At 40.5% G+C, this 19,431-nt stretch overlaps 1 protein-coding gene across 1 annotated transcript in view; it reads right to left on the bottom strand.

Annotated features, from left to right (window-relative positions):
- Positions 1-19,431, bottom strand: part of LOC132969366 (BMP/retinoic acid-inducible neural-specific protein 3-like) — a 64,933-nt gene that overhangs the window by 15,241 nt on the left and 30,261 nt on the right. The window contains exons 3-4 of the mRNA XM_061034328.1: positions 7,208-7,398; positions 3,797-3,987 (exon numbers count right to left, since the gene is read on the bottom strand). Coding sequence (XP_060890311.1) covers positions 3,797-3,987; positions 7,208-7,398 — 382 coding nt within the window. The remainder of the gene's footprint in view (positions 1-3,796; positions 3,988-7,207; positions 7,399-19,431) is intronic.

Below are 19,431 nucleotides of genomic sequence, written 5' to 3'. Positions count from 1 at the left end.
CCAGAGACTCCTGCTGTTCCCCCGTTGAAGTCCGTCGCCTTGTTCATCACGGCGTGCAGACAGACCGGCAAATATGGCCCGACATTGTTTGGGGCCTTCGATTCAGCCCAGGAAATTCTCAAATTGTACCGAAAATGCTCCCTGATGCTCTCCAACAGCTGAAATCATTACTCTTTGTGCAAACAAGTTGATCAGACCCCAGGCTCTTCGCTCTTCCGTGACTTCTTTAAGAAAGCCCAGGTTTCCACAGCCAACGGTAACAGGCTTCTTTCTTTTATTTAAAATCCAAAATGAGCTCCAATTTCTCCTTTGCATGCAGGCAGCAGGAGGGCCTTTGGCTCGCCAGACCTCCCTCTTTATTCCTCAACCAGTTCAATTTCAACTCCATGCAGAGTACAGCTTAGTTGTGTCTGTTCCGCTGCTGTGTGGGTCAACACCCTGTGGAAATGTAGCAGAAATGTGGAGGAATATGTTTCTTTTGCCTCACATTACAGCGGTGATGGAGGTGAGTCTGTACTCTTTCCACTTCCTACCTGTCAGTTACGCCCTATGACTGTCTTTGGAGCATGAAAGCGCATTCCATCTCCTTCTCCTCCTCTCTGTAGCTACAGAAAAAAAAAAAACCCTAATTCCCAAGAAATGACACATACAAAAGCATCTGCCTCTGCCCTTCTGATGTGCCCACCTTAGCTGCAGAGAAGAAAAACCCAGCCCTCCCTGAACACAATGTAGAGCGAGGACAGGGCTTTGATATAAGTACAGGGAGACTGATTCATGTTCCGCTCCAGCAGGGAAAGCCACACTTCACAGGCCGACTACAAACTGTGTTCAGACGAATAGCGAAAAGGGAGAAAGAAGGGGTCATCCTCCTCCTACCCTCCAAAGCCCTATTAACCCCACACTGCCTGAAGGTGACAACCGGAGGCAGAAGCTGTCACGAGTCGCCTTTCACAAGATTTATTTATCTCCCCCCCACCCCCCCCCCCCCCTCCCGCCATATGGGCTCATCACAGAGCTTCCTCCAGACGCAATGTGCTTGCTGCGGCGGATCATCGGATCTTATAACAAGCAGGATGATAAAAGCCTCATCTTCCACTTTAATTTCATTGCTTTTTTTTTGCTTTTTCTTGTATGTAACAAGAAAAAGGTTAACAACAGAAAAGCCTTCATCTGTGCCTCTAAGAGAAGCTTTTCTCCTCGATGCAAAAATACATGGAAATACTAATGCATGCATGGATTGCTTCAAAATTTCCCCCCACGGTTCCCAATCTTCATCTGGATGAGAGAAATATAAAGTCCTGTTTCTACTTAGGCTCTTATTGGCTATAGCAGCCTTGGAACAGGGAATAGAAGGTTCTTATTGTTCAAATGAGGTGTCAGCGTTTTTCTCTCTGTGACCTTCAAAAACAGAGTGTGCCTTATATACCTGCGACTTATCTTTTCTAGTTAATAGGGAATATTGTGACCTTAAAGTGTTGCCCAACATTTTAATGCAATACTCCTATTATCTTTTTATAACCCATCGCCTGCTGACAATTGCATGACAATTCTGTTGAATCTTAAAATGTTGTCATTAGATGCCCTTATAAATCCTTGTTTATGGACAATTCATACAAATTAATTAATATATTTCTATCAGATATCATTTAATATCGGCTTATGTGTTATGGTACTTATTGTGTTATGTACTTTGCTTTCATTCAAAGACAGGTTTCTAAATATGTAGCGCACAAAAAACATCATTTTTAGTTTACAGCCAAAGTCAGACTGACATTTTATAACAGAGCAGACAGGCAAGCACAGGGTTTTTTGGTTTGTGATTACAGGCTTCTTAGAATAACAGCACTCAGTCTGCTGTACAAAGAAAGAAAATCCCTTTTCTTCTAGTCGAGGACATTTCTTTTTCATATTTTTCAAACCAGCTCCAGTGTAATTCCATCAGTAAACGTCAACTTTATTACATCATCATCTTGATGTAATACGGCTGAATCAAAACAATGAACGTCGTTCTGCACTGCTAGCAAAGCATGGCAGATTTTGTGGGAGGACTTCCAGGTGAATGAGATGCTAATCATGAATCTACACAAGACGCTACTGTACAACTACTAAAACAAAGACAAGAAAATATGATGAGTCATATCTTGCCCTCGGCTTCACCTGTACGACAGTGTGTAATGAAGAGAGCCACACTCCTTCCTTTTGACACATCCTACCTGTGTGAGAAAGGTTTTTCTGCAGTTGCCCCAATCAACACCAAACACAGATCACAGCTGGACTTTAAAAAATGAACTAAGAGTGGAAGACTCTCAGCTGCAACCCAGACTTGAGAAGATCTGTAGCACAAAACAAGCCCAAAGTAGTCATTGAAATGATTGCAGGACTGGAAGTATCAATCTGAAACGATTTTCATGATTTATTTTTACCTTTAGGTAATTTGTTCATCTTCAGAGATCCAGATTTAAAAGATGTATTTGTGGAAGTTTCTCTGTACAAAATAACTTGTCAATGCCTCCTCTGTAAAAGCTGTTTGTTAGTTTTTTCAATTTCTTGTAGCACACTGAAGTTGCTATTCTGTACTTTTTGCAGACAATGGTTGAGATATATAATAAAATAAAGGACTTTGTTAGCAAAACACATGACTGACAGCGTGTTTAGTATGTTGATATGCAGTGGTGACTCTAGAGTCTGTTGGGGCCCAAAGTAGGCCTGGGCGATAAAACGCTAACAATAATTGCGCCTTGGACGCTAGTTGCCACCCTACATTAAGGAGAAGAAGAAAAAGACTACGAACAGCCAATCATGTCGCAGGGATATGGGTAGGCAGGCTTACAGACCTCGGGAGCGGAAAAGGAAACAGCCGAAATTAGCGATCGCTACTCTGAAGGAAACACCGAACCTCAAAGCAGGAGAAAACATCCTCGACAAGACGACAAGAGAGGCCGCTTAACTTCTGGAGTTTAGAGACATTTTGGCTCTTTACAGTCCGACAAAAAACAGAGTAAAGTTCTCTGTTAACTGTGCCGAAGAGAAGTGCAGCTAAAACGGCGACACCACGAACCTGTTCCCCCATTGGGAACAATATGACCCGTTAGAACACACCGAAGGCAATAAATGTCCAAATGTCATAAATGAGTGTTAGTGTGGACCGTATTGTAAATAATATAAACTGTCTATGCATGGTCTGGACCCCAGCGGGCCAGTGAGTGTTACTCCCCAGCAACAAACTGTCATATTAGCTTAGCTATTAGCATATTCGTTTTTTGCTCTGAGCTTATGATGGTGAAATGTCTCTGTTTAATTATAATTCATCATGTTCTGACAATAAATAATAATTATACCATAATTAACCATCTGGTTTCTTCAACTTTCACCCAGGAGCAAAAATCAGCTTTTAAATTTGAAATAAATAATTACTGACAATTATTGTGATAATTATCGATATCGACTGATATGACATTTTATATCGTGATAACATTTTTTGTCATATCGCCCAGTCCTAGCCCAAAGCAAAAACTGACAGGGGGCCCCTCCAACCAGCATTCATTACCAATATTTCATAATAATCTGACACCAATGATGACTTTAATTTACAAACTTCACAGGAAGTTTCACAGGAAAATTGTTACACTTAGCAGCGCAACAATGTGCACTGTCAGATGGGGCCCTCATAGGGAAGTTTCCGACAGTCATAGTCCCTGCTGTGGTTTAACATTAGGGAAAAAGTATTGGAACCACTGCAATAGTCTGAGAGTAATTGTTCTGTAAGAACCCAGCAATAGAGACATGAAGGCGTTACCTTGATGGCAGTGGAGGCGATCTGGATGTGGTGCAGCTTGCGCAGGGTGCTCTCCCTGTCGATGAAGTAGGAGGCAGCCAGCTGGTGCAGAGCTTCCAGGGTCACAGTGGAGGAGTTCCCCGAGTAATCACTCACCTCAGCTTTCTTACTCAGTTTCCTCTTGTCCACAAATATCGTTAAGGCCTCTTCTCCTGCACGGAAACATGACATTTAGTGGAATTCATTTGATATGTTCCTGTGCTTTTTGAAACAGAGGGTGGACACATTATCTATGGCTGTCCAGGTACAATTTGTACTTATTCCGGGGTCTAAGTGACCAATGGGTACAAAATGTTTCCAAATTGTTCCAGTAGATTGCTCTGCTGGCAGCCAGGGCTGTAACCACTGAATCATACATCCAGATTGTTGTGTGGCCCTGGATTTCTGAAGGGTTATCTCGGATCCAAAACAACAGAACAGAACAAACAACAGGTTGAGACAGCAGTGGACAAGTTCAACTCCTAAGGTAAAATTCTGACATTTGTCAATCTGACGCTGGCTTTGGAGAGCAAAATAACCACTGTTTTGGGTTAAAACATGTCTCTTACCTTAACAAAAAGCTCCATCTTTGTAGCATTTATTTTTTGAGATGTTGTCAGACGGTTCTGTAACAATCTGAGCCTGTCAGTGGCAACAACAGCACCTTTCTTGGCGTTCTTAGATTGGGCACCAAAAGATTAAACTAGTCATTACATGCTGTGTCACAGCTGCGGGCCTCGACTGAAGCAATTCCAAAACTTTTTGAACCTGTAAGTCCTCTAGACCAGGGCTTCCCAAACTTTTCAGCCGGTGAACCCCAGAATAAAGGTGCAGAGACTGGGGAAACCCCACTTTCCCTGGAGGTGGTTAAGGTATATGAGTAACAAATAGCCAAGCATACACACTAATACTACTAAACCATCTGAAAAACCATCCAATTATTCATATAGTAAATTATTGTCAGAAAGGCTAGAAGCAGAACAAATTATCTCCATGTATAGACTTAATTAATAGACAAACAAACAGATGTGTTCATCTTGTATCTGTGTATTTTTTACACATATTTAAGATTATTTTGACCATATGTATTTAACACACCTTTAATACACCATGTGAATATGCTGGCTGAACCTGAGGCAGCTACAGGCGACACACCTTGTGCCCTCACAATACAGTGGCAGTAAAGTTATTCTCAGTGTACAGAGAATTACTGATTTATTTTCTGTTTTTAAATATGTATTCGTCTTTTTTTCAAAGGCATCTCAAGACCCCCATCTTGGTGGCTCGCAACCCCATTGGGGGATCCCGTACCCACACTTTTGGAACCATTGCTCTAGACCACAAAACAAGCAAAAAAGTTAAATATATACTGAATATGACTCCACTTTGAATGCTTTAAATCATGACCTCACTTTTTTAGCTTCTTGAGGGCTGACGTTAGCTTCTTTCCTGTAATGCATTGCAATTCCCACAAATCACATGTCGATAAAATTTTTTTAAAAAAAGCCAACGACTGTCAGATCTCTCACTTGGATTTTCTGCACATGAAGTATGAGAATCTGCGTTCGGCACCATGGCGGCACATGGCCCCTCGCTGCCTCTTTTAGCTTTAAATGATTCTAATAAATCTTCCTTTTTGAGATCATTTTAAACCAAACAGCTGCTCTGCTCCTGGAGAAACACCCACATGCACAAAAAATTCCAGGTGTTTAAGAGAACAGAAGCAGCCTTTCAGGAGCCCCTGAAGCACGGAGACACTTGACCACAATTAGGAGAAGCCACGTCACCGTCTCTCAGTAGCCGGTGATCACAGCAATCAGCACTTCATAAGTGCAGAAGCCGCGGAGCTGCACACTCTGCTTAAGAGTCCCCAAGACACTGCACATCATATTTCTCATCATAATGCAGCGTTAATGCTTCGGGGGCCATTTCTCTGCCCACTGTTTTTTCTTCCTCCGCTGCTGAAGGGCACCCTCTTAATAACACAATCTATTTATTAATTTCATTAAGTCCATATGTTTCTGCACACAGAGGCAATCCATTCAGAACCACAGAGGCATATCTCTGGCAGCCACCCAAAGCAAACTCCTCATTCTCCTCTCTTCATACCACTAAGTGCTGGCTGAGGGCCAGAGTGCGCGGCTGCATCGGCTCCGGCAGCTGCTACGGTTGCATTACATGCAGCCACTCACAACAGCGACCTTTCCTAAGCCAGGAGTCAGGTCCAAAGTAATTGACAAGTGTTGCTCTGTAAAAGCAAATCTGCGCTGCCATACTTACCTGCAACCTCTCTGGCATCTTAAATGACTTTTTCTTTTCACTCAGAGTGCCATTAATGCACGTTCATTCATCACGCCGCCGAAAACCAAAAAAAAAAAAAAAAGGGGGGTTTAACTGAGACCAGGAGTGGCAGGCTAACAGTACACAAGCTTTTACATGCATTCATTTATTTCTGAAGGGTGGTTTCTGTGCTGTCTGTGGTATTTTATTTGGCTGTGATGTTTTATTCAGTTACTTACTGAATCTGAGTTATTGTGCCATGTCCATCTGCTTTCCATATACAACAGCCGGGAGAGCAAATTCTAAAAGCTTTTATTGGGGCAAATTGTGTACTTTACTAAACACTACATCATCTGGGAGAGGAGTCATTCCTTAAAGCACATTTTTATTATTCATACTGCTGTACAATAAAGATAATACGCTTCACACTGGAAACAATACTTCTCCTTAATTATTAGTATGCGTGAGATCCCATTAGCCATATGGTAAATGGATTTGAGCTTATGTAGCGCTTTTCTGGTCTGTTTTGAATACTCAGTGCTTTTACACTGCAGGTCACACCTACACATTCACACACTGATGGCAGAGGCTGCTATGCTAAGTGACCATCAGAAGTCACTAATCACGTTAATTTGCCTCCAACGAAGCAGCTGGAGCAACTTGGGGTTAAGTGTCTTGCCCAAGGACACATCGGACATGTTGCTGCAGGAGCTGCGGATCGAATATGGTTTGCAGTATTGAGTAAGCATGACTATTAAGGATACTTTTGGAAGGTTGCATTTCAATCTAATCAGTTAAAATATTACAAAGAATCATCCAAAGACTTATTTTTTTCACACAATGAAACCCAGTTATCTCAATGCCTACAATCTGTGTTTGTCTTCATCAATGTGAAAACAGGAATCTTTTGTTACATTGATGCCTTTTTTTGTTGTTAGAAACTGAACACCTGCTGACTCAGAATTGATGGAATTAAAAAAAAAGGGCTGCACTGCTTTGTAAATAAACACAAGGCTTGCTGGTGGACACAAACGGTCCATGCATACCGCTTTAACTCATCTTAACAACATCACATTAACTGTTTTATGGTATAATCATCTCGTTGCTGTTTACCTCCCAGCGTGGCTGACAACAGGAAGTGTGTCCCATACTTCCTGATCAAGTTGTCAGTGATCATCTGGGTGGTGGGCCGGCGGCCCAGGAGTCGAATGTTCCTGATGAACTCAGGGGTCAGAGGTAACGGAGACGCCAAGAAATCCCTCCTTTCTACGGCCAGGTTGTTCACCTTCCATCTCCCAAACTCCCTGCAGAAATCACAGGAGAAAGACCACACATAAAATATCAGTAAAGAATTATTTTATTTTTTTAACAATTCTGTAATGGAAGTGGGAAAAGGGCCTTCAAAGGAAGAATGTGCCACTTTTTGATCCAGTAGATGTTGCTGTTGTACGACGCAGGATTAGGGCCAAGTTACATTTTTTTATTTCTAGATTAAACTCGTAAATGTAAGAGAATAATCTTGTAAATTAACGAGTTCGAGACCAACCATTTACGACTTTAATATTGAAATATATATATTATTTTTTAAATTAACGTGGCCCTAATCCTCCGTCGTACCGTTGAGCACCAGCATGAAACCAAAACAAACTGCTGTTTGGCCACACCTCCACTATTCTGAAGCCTCCGCTCTCCTCCAGCGACACACCTCTTTCCACTCGCGTTAACACGAAGGACTTGTGAATTAGAAAACACCATAATGAAGCACCATTAAGCACAAGCTCATAGCTTCATATTTCATATAAATTGATAGATCTAAAGATACTTATTTGACATCCAAATAAGCAGTGAGTATGTTCTTCTTCTTTTCCCTAGTCCTTGATGTAATCATGGCTCCGACAACAACAGAGCTAAAGGGACTCACACTTCTCACTCATTGTATTCAGTCATTACTTAGAGACATTTACAGACGATATACGTGATTTCTACTGTATTTATTTATGTGTAAAATGTCGCACATTCTGCTTTTAAGTCATGACTATCGTCTTTTTCAGCGTGAAGATTTCTTGATTTCCTCTATTTTTAAAATTACAAAGTGAATTTATCCGGATTTAAAATATTTCTTATTACTGTTTTACTATTTCTACATTTGTAAAAGGCTTTTTTTTCTCTGAATTTGGACCCAGTACAAACCTGGATAACAAGTACAGTGTATAAATAACATATTAACTTCATACACTGTAAACTATTGAAACTACAATGTTGATGTGATTTCCTAACTGTAGTTTCATAATTTTTTACGTTTAAATATTTGTTATTTTATTGCCAGAGAACTATTTGCTCACTTTTTTACTTCGACCCGTCACGAGTTGAGCAACTGAAACTTCTAAACCCATAAAGTCTTTTAATTTATGAAAAAATATACTCAGGGATTTGAGTTAGTCAATAAATATGCACAAATGAAGTCTTGACTTAGTAAACTCGTTGGCCTGCAAATTCAACCTGTGCCGCCTCTTACACATAGCAACATCAGTTTGCCGAAGGCTGGCAATCTAAGTGGAATAAATTACAGGAAGAAAGACACAGAGAAGAGGAATAAGACGAGAGACAGAGGATAACACGAGAGGATAATTTAATTCATATTCTTTGCTTTTGCAATGTAAGGATTCCTGCACACCATGCCCACACAGCCTGTACTTGATAAAGAAAGACGGAGAGAATAGGGGAGGAAAGAAGCCAGTGAGAAGAAGAAGAAAAAAAATCCATGCAAAAACAGGCTTGTAACCTGGGATAGATATGTGCTCATACTACAAAGCTGATAGATGTTTTCCCTAATAGCCCCATAATGACAGAGATATACATCGGAATGAATAAAGCACATGGTGGCACCAGCTCAAAGCCCCATTGCTCAAACGCAGAGTGTGTTGTGTAATGTGAGGGAATCAAAGAGGGGTAGGGTGGGCGGGGGCGGGGGGGGGGGGGGGGGGGTTGAAAGCAATGTGAACAAAAGACTCTCTCTCTCTCCCTCACACCTAATATGTCTGACCTCAACCATTATCTTCTGTGTTTAGAGCAATCCCTTATGCTTCATGATCATAATGCATTTGGACATGTTCATATTTGATTGCATCTGACAGCTTTACAGTGATTACAGGATGCCGGGCCAGGCAGCAGGAAGGGAGCAGCATTTTAATAAAGCTTTGAATACTGTAAAGGAAGGGCTTTCTTCCTGCTGCCTATCTCCCTCTTACAGCTTTAAATCCACTGTGGTACTCTACTTTCATGTAAAAAAACGAAAATATTTATTATAAGAAGGGGAGAAAAATAGGAATGCCAAAGCCTGCAAAGCAAGCTGCACTGGAGCAAAAACTTGAGGAACCAAAGGATATGGATGTTGAATCAACAAAGACCAGCCTGGCACCCTGCACACATTCTTTCTAGTTTTCTTTGAGCAAGTGTGCCCAAGGCAGAGCTCTTTAAACTGATATTGCATTCAGCAGTGCTTTGACTCATATATAAAGTTATACTGCCGGCAAAAGTTCAAGGTGTTTAGTGGAAGATTGCCATGTGAAGTGTCCTTCAAAAATACTTTAGTGTTCTGCGTGACCTGCAGCTCCACACTCAGCTTAACAGAGACGGCATGGTGTGAATTAAAATCAGACTTTCATGGGCTGCTTGTCTGACATTTGGGAAGAGGTGCACATTTTAGGAGAAAACTGTGTTTTGTGAGGAGAGGTGAGCGTCGCATCCGTCTTCTGAATAGCTTTGCAAAGTCAAACAAGTCAACTGAAAGAGGGAGGCTGAATAAGTGATTTAGATTCTCAGAACAGTGCATCTTCTGTGTTGTAGCATCGCAACACATTTCCTTTTTTTTTATTTGTTGTTCCGCCTCAGAGGAAAGTTAAATCAAAGAAACTCAAACACAATTTATTTCTTTCTGGTCAACATTATGGTGCATTGACAGCAGTAGTAACTGGAATACAAAGCACTTTTGAAGCCTCTATAAGAACAGGCAGAGTAATGTTGAAAGAAGAAAACTATGAATCAATACCTTTTAAATGCAGTTAGAAAAAGATGATTAATTGTGTAAGTCCGGCTAAAACTGGACATGTTAATCTGACTGAAGTCAAATTTCTCAAAGTCCAGGTAATGCGGTTTGGAGTCGATTTACTTGGCCTCTGAGCATGCTCAGTTCAGTAGGATACATGTCCTGGGAACCATACATACAGTAAACCTTTGTCGAGTATTATGGTAATCAATCCAAGTGTTAGAATAGTAGTGGTTGGTCTGACTGAGACCAAAACAGTTCTGTGGGTTATGTAACCAGCAGGGCTAAAGAAGCAATATTGAAAACTAAATGGTGTCAAAAGTTGTTCTACATCATTATGAGGAAAAAAGAGTTAAATTACAACCACTGAAACTGTTCAAATCAACGTTTGAAGAGATATCAACACGGTTCGATCCACCTTGAAACGCCTCTCTCCTTTTGTTTCTTTCATTATTTCCTCCAAACAGATAGCTCATGTTTCCGTGGTTACATACTTCCAAACATACACACACAGTTTCCAGCATTGCCTCCACACAGACCCATACTCTGTCAGTTGCAGTGCCTGCACCTCCCAAAAAGAAAAATTCAACAGATTTGGATTAAAGGGTTTTCGTTTGCCCCGAGCCGGCCAGGCTAAAAGTTACAGTCTGACCGCTGCTAACCTGCTGTCATGACAAATTGGATAAAAGAACCAACGGCCAAACTCTATACGACTTAGCACAAGATCAAAAATGCAGGGTCAAAACAGCTAGCTCTACAGAAAATATGCTCTTAGATGTGAGCGTTCAGCTCAAGAATTTTAGGTCTCTACCTTTGCTTTGGGTTTAAAGCCCTTTAAGACGTTAACATCCTGTGACAACAAAGTGCTCTAATGTATTTCTACTGAGCAATCAGATTTTAGCAATACAAAGATCAGAGTCTGATGACACTTGTTGCATTAGAACTTCTTGTGGCATTTTTAATGAACAGCATGCATATTTCATTTTTAATCTTAAAGCCATCATGGAAGAGAAGTAACAGGTTAAAATAAATGCATTTTGAACATCTTCAACTCTGTGACAACTACCTAATCTCCATCTGAGGATCTTGTAAAAATGAATTATGACAACTTGTAGGTAGTGTTGTAGTACTTGAAACCGTTCTTGGTCCCAAGTGCCTAAATGGTATTTATTCAGTTTTTATGTAGCGTCTTGACTGTGATTGCTGGTGTGACGGTGACATTTCCTGCAAAGGATTAGTAAAGTATCCATCTGTCTATCCAGACCACTTTTTGAAGGTCTCGTCTTGGTTCCAAAAGCATTTTAACTCTGTCTGGTCTCGGTCTCAGACTGGGTGGACTCTGAATTCAAAACAAGACTGGTCAAGACCACCACTGATAAGCAACTTTTCCACGGCATGACTACGATTAGAAGGAAAAAGCTCCTTTCTAAAAGAAGGAATAACTTCACTTCATCCATAATTAGATTTTCATCCCCCGGTTACCGCCGCAACCTTCCTGGTGTTACGCTCTATGTGAGCGACACGCCCGCTGCACACAGAATGATGATTTTTCTGTTGAGATATATGCTGTGGGGAGTCTGTGCGTAGTGATTTATTTCAAAATTGATCTGATGCTCTATGTGTCTGACTTCCTGTCCTGTTAGACCTGCTACTTTCTGCTTCAACTCAAAGCACCTAAAAAAAAAAGTCTTGGTGTGTATTTGGAGCGCAGCAGAGCAGAGTGATTCAAGGACAGTGGTTCGCAACTCGTCTAGCCTCAGGACACACCACCAAGTCCTCCGTGACAAATCACAACCCCAAATTTCTGGTATTTTTTTTGGACCAATCAGATTTCTTTACTGAAAAAAAAAAGAACAAAACCAACATGTTTATAAAGCGCTTCCCAGACTTTTTTTTACAAACGTACAAACGTTACACACGGCTGCTGTGGGTTCTGCAGGTTATAATTACCCCTTACAAAAACATGGCACATACTGTTACCTCAATAAAATATGTGGGTATCTAAACCTGTTGTCAATCAGGAGCTTAATTATGTCATGATGACTCGTTCTCCAATCATTAAATGCAGAAGGGTAAAAAAAAAAAAAAGCTGGAGGTTAGATTCTTTGAGAAGTGTTGTTTCCAGAGTTACCTTCAATCTCACATTTGTCATTAAATGTCTCCAGGGAAGCATTAATGTCACATCTGGCATTTACGAATACACCCACACAGCCGACACTTAAGTCATCCATTTACATTTTTAATCATGTGTTACATTTGTTCCATCTGAGGTCACATCCAGCGCTGATCATTAAGCACAAACATTCGATGTAAAAAAGCAATACTTTAGATAAAAAAATAAAATAAAAATTAAGATACTTAAAGATGGGAATATGTGTCCATATGCTGAGCACCTGTGTGAGGTTAACTGGGATAACTAATATGCTTTTGACAATTTGACACTGAGTCTACAGGTCAGACCCTAATTTGCACATATACTTTTTGTATTTTCCATGTGAGATACACCTATTGTTGGACATATTACATAACATGTGGAAGCCTAAATATACAAATTAGGATAAATGATATATGGCCTTGAGCTTGCACAGCGCTTTTCTAGTCTTCTGACTTCTCAAAGCACTTTTACACCAGAGGTCTCACCTACACATTCACACACTGATGGCAGAGGTTGCTGTAGTGACAGCATCATATAACTAATCCCATTCATACGCACACATACACCGCCGCCCAAGGACGCATCGGACAGGAGCTGGGGACCGCACCCTCGACCTTCCGGTTGAGAGACGACCGACTCTACCAACTGAGCCCTGGGGCAGGGGGCGAAGCTGCAGGACTCCTATGTGACAGTAAGATGCAGTCCTAGTGTCTCTAATACATTCTAAGGCTCTTTGATTCAGTTCTTCTTTTCAGGATTCAGTCAAGCCGACACACAAAGAAGGGGAAGGACATGACCTCCAAGAAATTGAGAAGAGACGCCGTTAAAATATACTCCATAACAATGCCAGCTTCACTTCTTTCTTTTTTTTCTTCTCCTTAGTCAAATAAATACAACTTCTGCTCACATATAACGCCATCTTTTTTCAGGTCCAGTGAAATTCATCACTATAAATAAGTGATAACAACTTCCACGGAATATGAAGTCTATTTCATTATGTGTGGGCTTGTTATAATTTAAAATCATTATGTAGAGATTTTTTGGGGGAAAATCAAATACATGCCACCTATTGAGATGTAACCTATTTCAGCATCTGTAACTTGCACTAATTAAAAAGATACTTGAAGAACTCAGACACCGTTTGAAGAGCACAACTATCTTTGAAGTTTATAAAAAATAAAAAAATAGGAATAGTCTGATGGGGCCAGTGGAGAGATTGTGTTTATTTCAGAGAGCACTTTCCTTCCATCACAATCTGCATGGTAATGAATGTATAAAGAGACAGTTATGAAGCTACAGACAGATATCGCAGCTGTAATTATAATAGATCGCTTGTGATTACTTTGAAATTTCTCAGGGAAGGCAACAGGAGTGCTATGCCAATTTCTTTTTTGTGTGTGTGTGCAATCCGCCTGGCTCTGCCCCCAATTTACTCACGTAATCACGTTCATATGAGAAGAAAAGGCACGGGAAAAACATCCCCTCAAAGAGGCTTCAGTCTTTTCAAAGAGCATTTTCAAAAGTGATTTGAAAGGCTACTTCCTGGTGCTTCATTGAAAGGAACAGCAACAATGACAGGTATCATTTATTTACGTCCATTACAACCAGAACTTATAAAATGACTGAATGTGGCAGTGATAAATATATGTGCCATAATTTACCACCATTCTCTCTTATTTTACTACTTTAATATTGTGAATACTGTTGGTGATATATGAGAATTGTTTTTCTACTGGAGATGTGGTTTTGTGTTGACATGGGTGCCCTCTGCACAAGTTTACTTTTTCTTTAAATTTTATTTTATTTTATTTACCATTTTGTACCTTTTGCACAATTTAGAATTTATTACTGTAAATATTATTTATCTTATTTTTACCTCATTTTATTTTATCTATTTTACCTTATCTTATTTTATCTTATTTTGGTTGTATTGCACCGCGGGACAGAGACAAACAAAATTTTGATTCCACTGTATGTCTGGCATATTTTGAAATTGACAATAAAGTTGACTTTGACTTTGACTTTGACTTTGACTTTGACTTTGACTCTACTGGTGCCCTGCAGACATGAGGGAATGCATCTCATGTATCGTTGTCGGTATGCATTATCCTGTCCCGCGATAGGTTGTTGTTTTGTTTTCCTTTGAATTATATTACTAAAATTTGAGAGCTCCTAAATATAGCCTATACCACGTAGATAATAAGCACTGGTGAGCTACACAATAAAAGCTCACCATGTTATTATTCTGACTCGTAGCTTTCATCATGTGCCTAAGAGTTGTACAGTTTATCCAATTTCCAACACAAGCGGATTTTAGTAATTCTTTGCAGGGGTTTTCACACATGCACTCCTGAAAATGTCCAGCAGACTGCCTTTAAAATCTTCCCGAGTTGCCTGTTTGCGTCATAGACTGTAAATATGAATTGGCAAAGCCTAAGTGATGTCAACCATCTGTTAGTGCAGGGGGCTTTGGAGTCCCATCAATGGCTGTTGCAATGCTGGAAATGTTGTCTCAGTCTTACATTCAGTCGACCTAACGACAAGCTAAGAGCTGGAGCTGAGGTGGGTTTTAAAGCCTCTTGACGAACTGTTACACCGTGCCTGTCTGTCAATCAGGTCAGCTACAAACCAGGAATAACCATTATCCTTCCAAAGGGACGAGGTATCAAAAAATTCAAATTCGATCAAAACATGAGCTAATCAGACCTCATCCATTCTTTGAACGTGCTGTAAACATGTTAATTTGCTGCTGTAAATACTGGCTTTTTTGAATGGGTGTGTATGTGAAGTCTGTTGATTCTGCAGCCAGCCTCAAGTGGACACTTGAAGAACTGCAGGTTTTTGCACTTGCGCGCCGGCTTCATTTTTCAACACAGGAGGTTGCTGCTCGGTCGGCACTTTCACCTCACAGTGGGAGACTTTCCTTTTAGGTCATGAGGGGGTCTCAGGAGGCAGGACATTAAGTAAAATAACACTGCATGAATGGTGGACAAAGCATGCCACGCCTGACGCTATGGTGTAGTTTGACATATTAACGATATCAACGAAAGAGAAGAACATACTGGTGAACAGAAAACAATTTAATTATGTGCACAACCATCACACAAGTGGGACATATAGTCACCCTAGGTGGAGCCCAAAGTGAATGTCTGAATGCCTGGTTCATCACACAATGCAGGACAGAGTACACAACCGCTACTTGAAGAAGAATTATTTTTTGTGTATTTTGTGTGTGACAGAAAGAAACAAAATCTGTAAAACATGTCAGCTGCGTGTACTATCTGTCAAATGTTGCACTTCTCTCTCTCCACACTAAAAAAGCCCTGACTGCTGTAATCAGAACAGGGTTGAGCAACCTTGGCGGCAGATGATGGATGGAGGGAGTGTGGCCTTTTGAAAGGGTATATATCACATTAAACCAGGAGTAATGAGGAAAGCTCGAACACCCAGATGTTTGAATGATACAGAGCGTAAATCTATCTCCAATTCAAAGTGATGCACACAAAGTTAGAACGAGTTTGTGGCAGAGATTTGGAGCGCGTTATCGATTTCAATTTTTGCTACATTATCGCAAAACAAGACACTCTTTCACACAGTGTTAAGCAGAAACTCTACCCAGAGTGTGTAAAATAAACATAATGATGTTAAATGGATATGTTGTACCCGCTGACCTTTTTGCTGACACCGTAGTTTTCAGACAAAGGCTTTGACTAATCTCTGGCTCAGATACATCGAGTGTAGCTATTAATCTTCACCTCATTTCATGCCATACAAATAAATGACCTCTTCAAATGGGACACTGTGTCTCTCGAGTTCCACTTTGCAGCGTGAAAGCACTAGTTCAAAGCCGCAGCACGTTCTGTGGAAAAAGAGGAATGCACAGGGAGGGAGAGCGAGCGAGGGAGGGAGAGGGAGAACAGGTACAGAAAGAGTATTCGCAAATCCCCGCCGTCGTTCGTTTCCTCAGTTATCGTTGACTGTGATAAGCTAGCCTGGCCTTATCTTAAACCCCTATAGGCCAAATAGTTCGTCCTGCGAGGAGAGGAGGAAATGAAAATGGGTTTCACCACGGAGTTGATTTTAACGGGCTGCAATCCGCCCAACAACAAGCTCAGTCATTATTATTATCAATTGCATTGCTCCTGTTTGCTAAAGGTACATCAGTTCAACTCTCTGGATGCTATCATGAAGCAAAGTTTTTTAAAGTTGCTTCTGTTTCCTCTCTCTGAATTCAAAGAGGCTCAAAAATTCCTCAACTGCATTGGTAGATAGTTTGAGGAAGGATTCTCAATGCTTAAGTGAATTGCAATATGCTCATGTTGTTCCTGAATATTTATTTTGTATGCACATTGGAGGCAAACATATTGGTTTTAACTCAAAGTTAATTTGGAAAGAAAATAGAACATTAAATCTAAAATATGTAAGAATAGAGACTGAATCAACTGAATGGGGGAGGACACTTAAACAGGCATTCTTGCTCTCTTTACGACTCCACCAGTTTCTCCTTCTTTTCAAAATTCCAGATGATCCGCATGTCCCTTCAACTTAATGCTAAGACTACTTTTAAACAGTTCGGATTGAGTTTCATGACCACCTTACACAAACAATCCAGAGATCATGAGAGCGCCAAAAACTATTTCCAGCTTTGGACATTTGTCATTGACTTTGGAATCCCTTGAAATGTTGTTTAGTGTAAGTCCAGTATTTGCTAAAAGATGGTGTTGGATTTGAATTTAATCAGGACCATATTAGGAAAAATCCTCACCACCAAGTTGCCTTACATTTTTAAAAAGATTGAATCAGCTGTTCACAAACTTTGTAGCTTCTGACAAAGCAGCAACCTCCAGTGTTGAAAAATGAAAGCGATGCGGAAGTGCAAAATCCTGCAGTTTGACAATTTTCAGCTAAAGGCATCGGGCAAGTCACAAACACACCACAACCAAAAAAATCAGTTTTTACAGCATAAATTCAGCATTATTGTCACAGATTAAAACACGTGGCTAAAATCCTATTTTTGCTATAAAAAGTGGTGTCTATAGCTGAGATCATTTCTGAGTTGTGAGAATGATCTCACCTCCTCTAATGGACACAAATTAAATGTTTGCAGGATGCAGAGAGGTCAAATTATAATACTTCAAATAAAAAGTAAAGTCAAGAATATGAATAAAAAACATGGGGAGCAGAACTCCTCTTCTCTCCTTCCCCATTAATCATCTCACAACCTCCTGATTTATCCTGTGACTCTTTGGCGGTAGTCCAAACCTTAAGATTGGCCCCCACAGTCCTTACAGAGTGTTTTATCTAACTGAATTTTAAGTGTTTACAGTGTGCTATGCCTTAAAGAGTAAAAACATTCAATTGCTACTTTTGCGTTAATGCACCACTAAACCTCATTATTTCCTTTTAAGTTGACTTTCATGCTGATCCCCATTTTGAAATTTACTCTGGGAGTAATCCCAGGACGAGACTGCAGAGGGCGCTAAGCGGTTTGTTCTTCAAATCACGCCATGGTTCCCTGATTTAAAACCAAGAATTTCACTAAACAGCTTCAATCCTCTATGTAGGCCGTTTAAACTTCATAGGCTCGCTTTTCACATCCCTGCAGCGTCTGCCCACTGGAAGGCTTCCAGAGATCTGGCCAATCAGAAGAAAGCAGGTACGCCTACAAGAGACAACGGCTAAAGAGAGGGCTTTTTGAGCAGCAATTCATGCAAAGCTACTCTATAGGTGTCACAGACTGACTACATGAAAGGTGAATGAGTATAATATGGGATCTTGAATAATAATTGGCTTAACTAACTTATTTTCACTTTTGATCATTTAAGTTTAGCTGAATATTGATCTGATAATGCTTATTAAAAGGTCACTTATTATCCTCCTTTTCAACAAGTTTAAATGATTCTCAGAGCTCCCCAAAACATGTCTGTGAAGTTTCTCTGATCCTGTATTTGATCATGTCTATAAACCCCTCTATTTCAGCCCTGCTCAGAACAGGCTGTTTCTGTGTCTGTAGCTTTAAATGTAAATGAGCAGTGTCTGACCACGCCCCCTCTCTGGAAGGGCTTGGGGTGGCTCGGGCTTTCTCGCTCCATGTCCTATTGTTTACGTTGAGAAGGCAGACTCAGAGGGCAGAACAAACACCTAGCTGTGGGAATGTCACCCACCTGGGGGAGGGGTTACTGCCCTTTGTGATGTCATGAAGGGAAAATCTCCAAACGGCCTGTTTGAGCACACATTTTCTGAAAAGTGGATCAGGCAAAAGATGGAGAGGATGGACTTTTCTAATAACTGGGGGGTTAGTAGACAGACTAGAGACACATATTAGTGAAAAACATGGAAAGTGTATTTTTCAAAATATGTGACATTTAAAATTCTGAACATATGCTCTTTGTGTCTATTTTTAATTAGATTGGAGCATCCCTAACATTTACAAAAAAAAAACCTGTGCCTATTTTCTGGCATGAAGCATTTATTTGGGCATAGGGGATTTTTCACAGTTAAATAATATTTATAAAGCAATCTTATTCCATGAAAAATAATGAAATGTATTATTCAAATGCAATATGTTGAGAACACCGCCAAATACATGTCACCACTCCTGCCTTCACCCTGGTGAACATGGCAGCCTTCCCTTGGCACTGTTTCCTGTGGACAGGTGGCTGAGCAGGAAGGCCCACATTGTGTTTGCGTTGGAAGCAACCGTTTGCTCTCCAGTGAATCGCCAGAACACGCTCACTGACAGCCACAAAAACACAGACCCTCTATGATGTATTTCAAATGTAATCAGTAAGAGGAGACAAACAGAGGAGAGGGGATAACTCAATGTGGAATTCTGACTCAATCATTGCTAAGGTGGCGTGAACGCTGTAACTCAAAGCGCTGCTTCTAGTAATCCATCTTCTCCCGTACCGGAGCATTTATTAGGATTTAACAGAGATCCAGGTTACCAATGAAGAAGACCAGACAAGACAATAACACAGTCACTTCCAATCTCCTCTGTCCTCTTTTCTACAATAAGGAAGATGACTCTCAAACAGCAATGAACATTATTTTTTCATTCAAGTGATGTCTGCACATCTTTTGGGGGAGCATTAATGTCTGAATTGTTTTCCTTTAACTATAGATCTCAAGCACAAA

The sequence above is a fragment of the Labrus mixtus genome, chromosome 3 (genome assembly GCF_963584025.1).
Source record: "Labrus mixtus chromosome 3, fLabMix1.1, whole genome shotgun sequence".
Lineage (NCBI taxonomy): Eukaryota > Metazoa > Chordata > Actinopteri > Labriformes > Labridae > Labrus > Labrus mixtus.
Note: the sequence above shows the minus strand (reverse complement) of the source record. Positions and strands in the feature narration are given on the sequence as shown.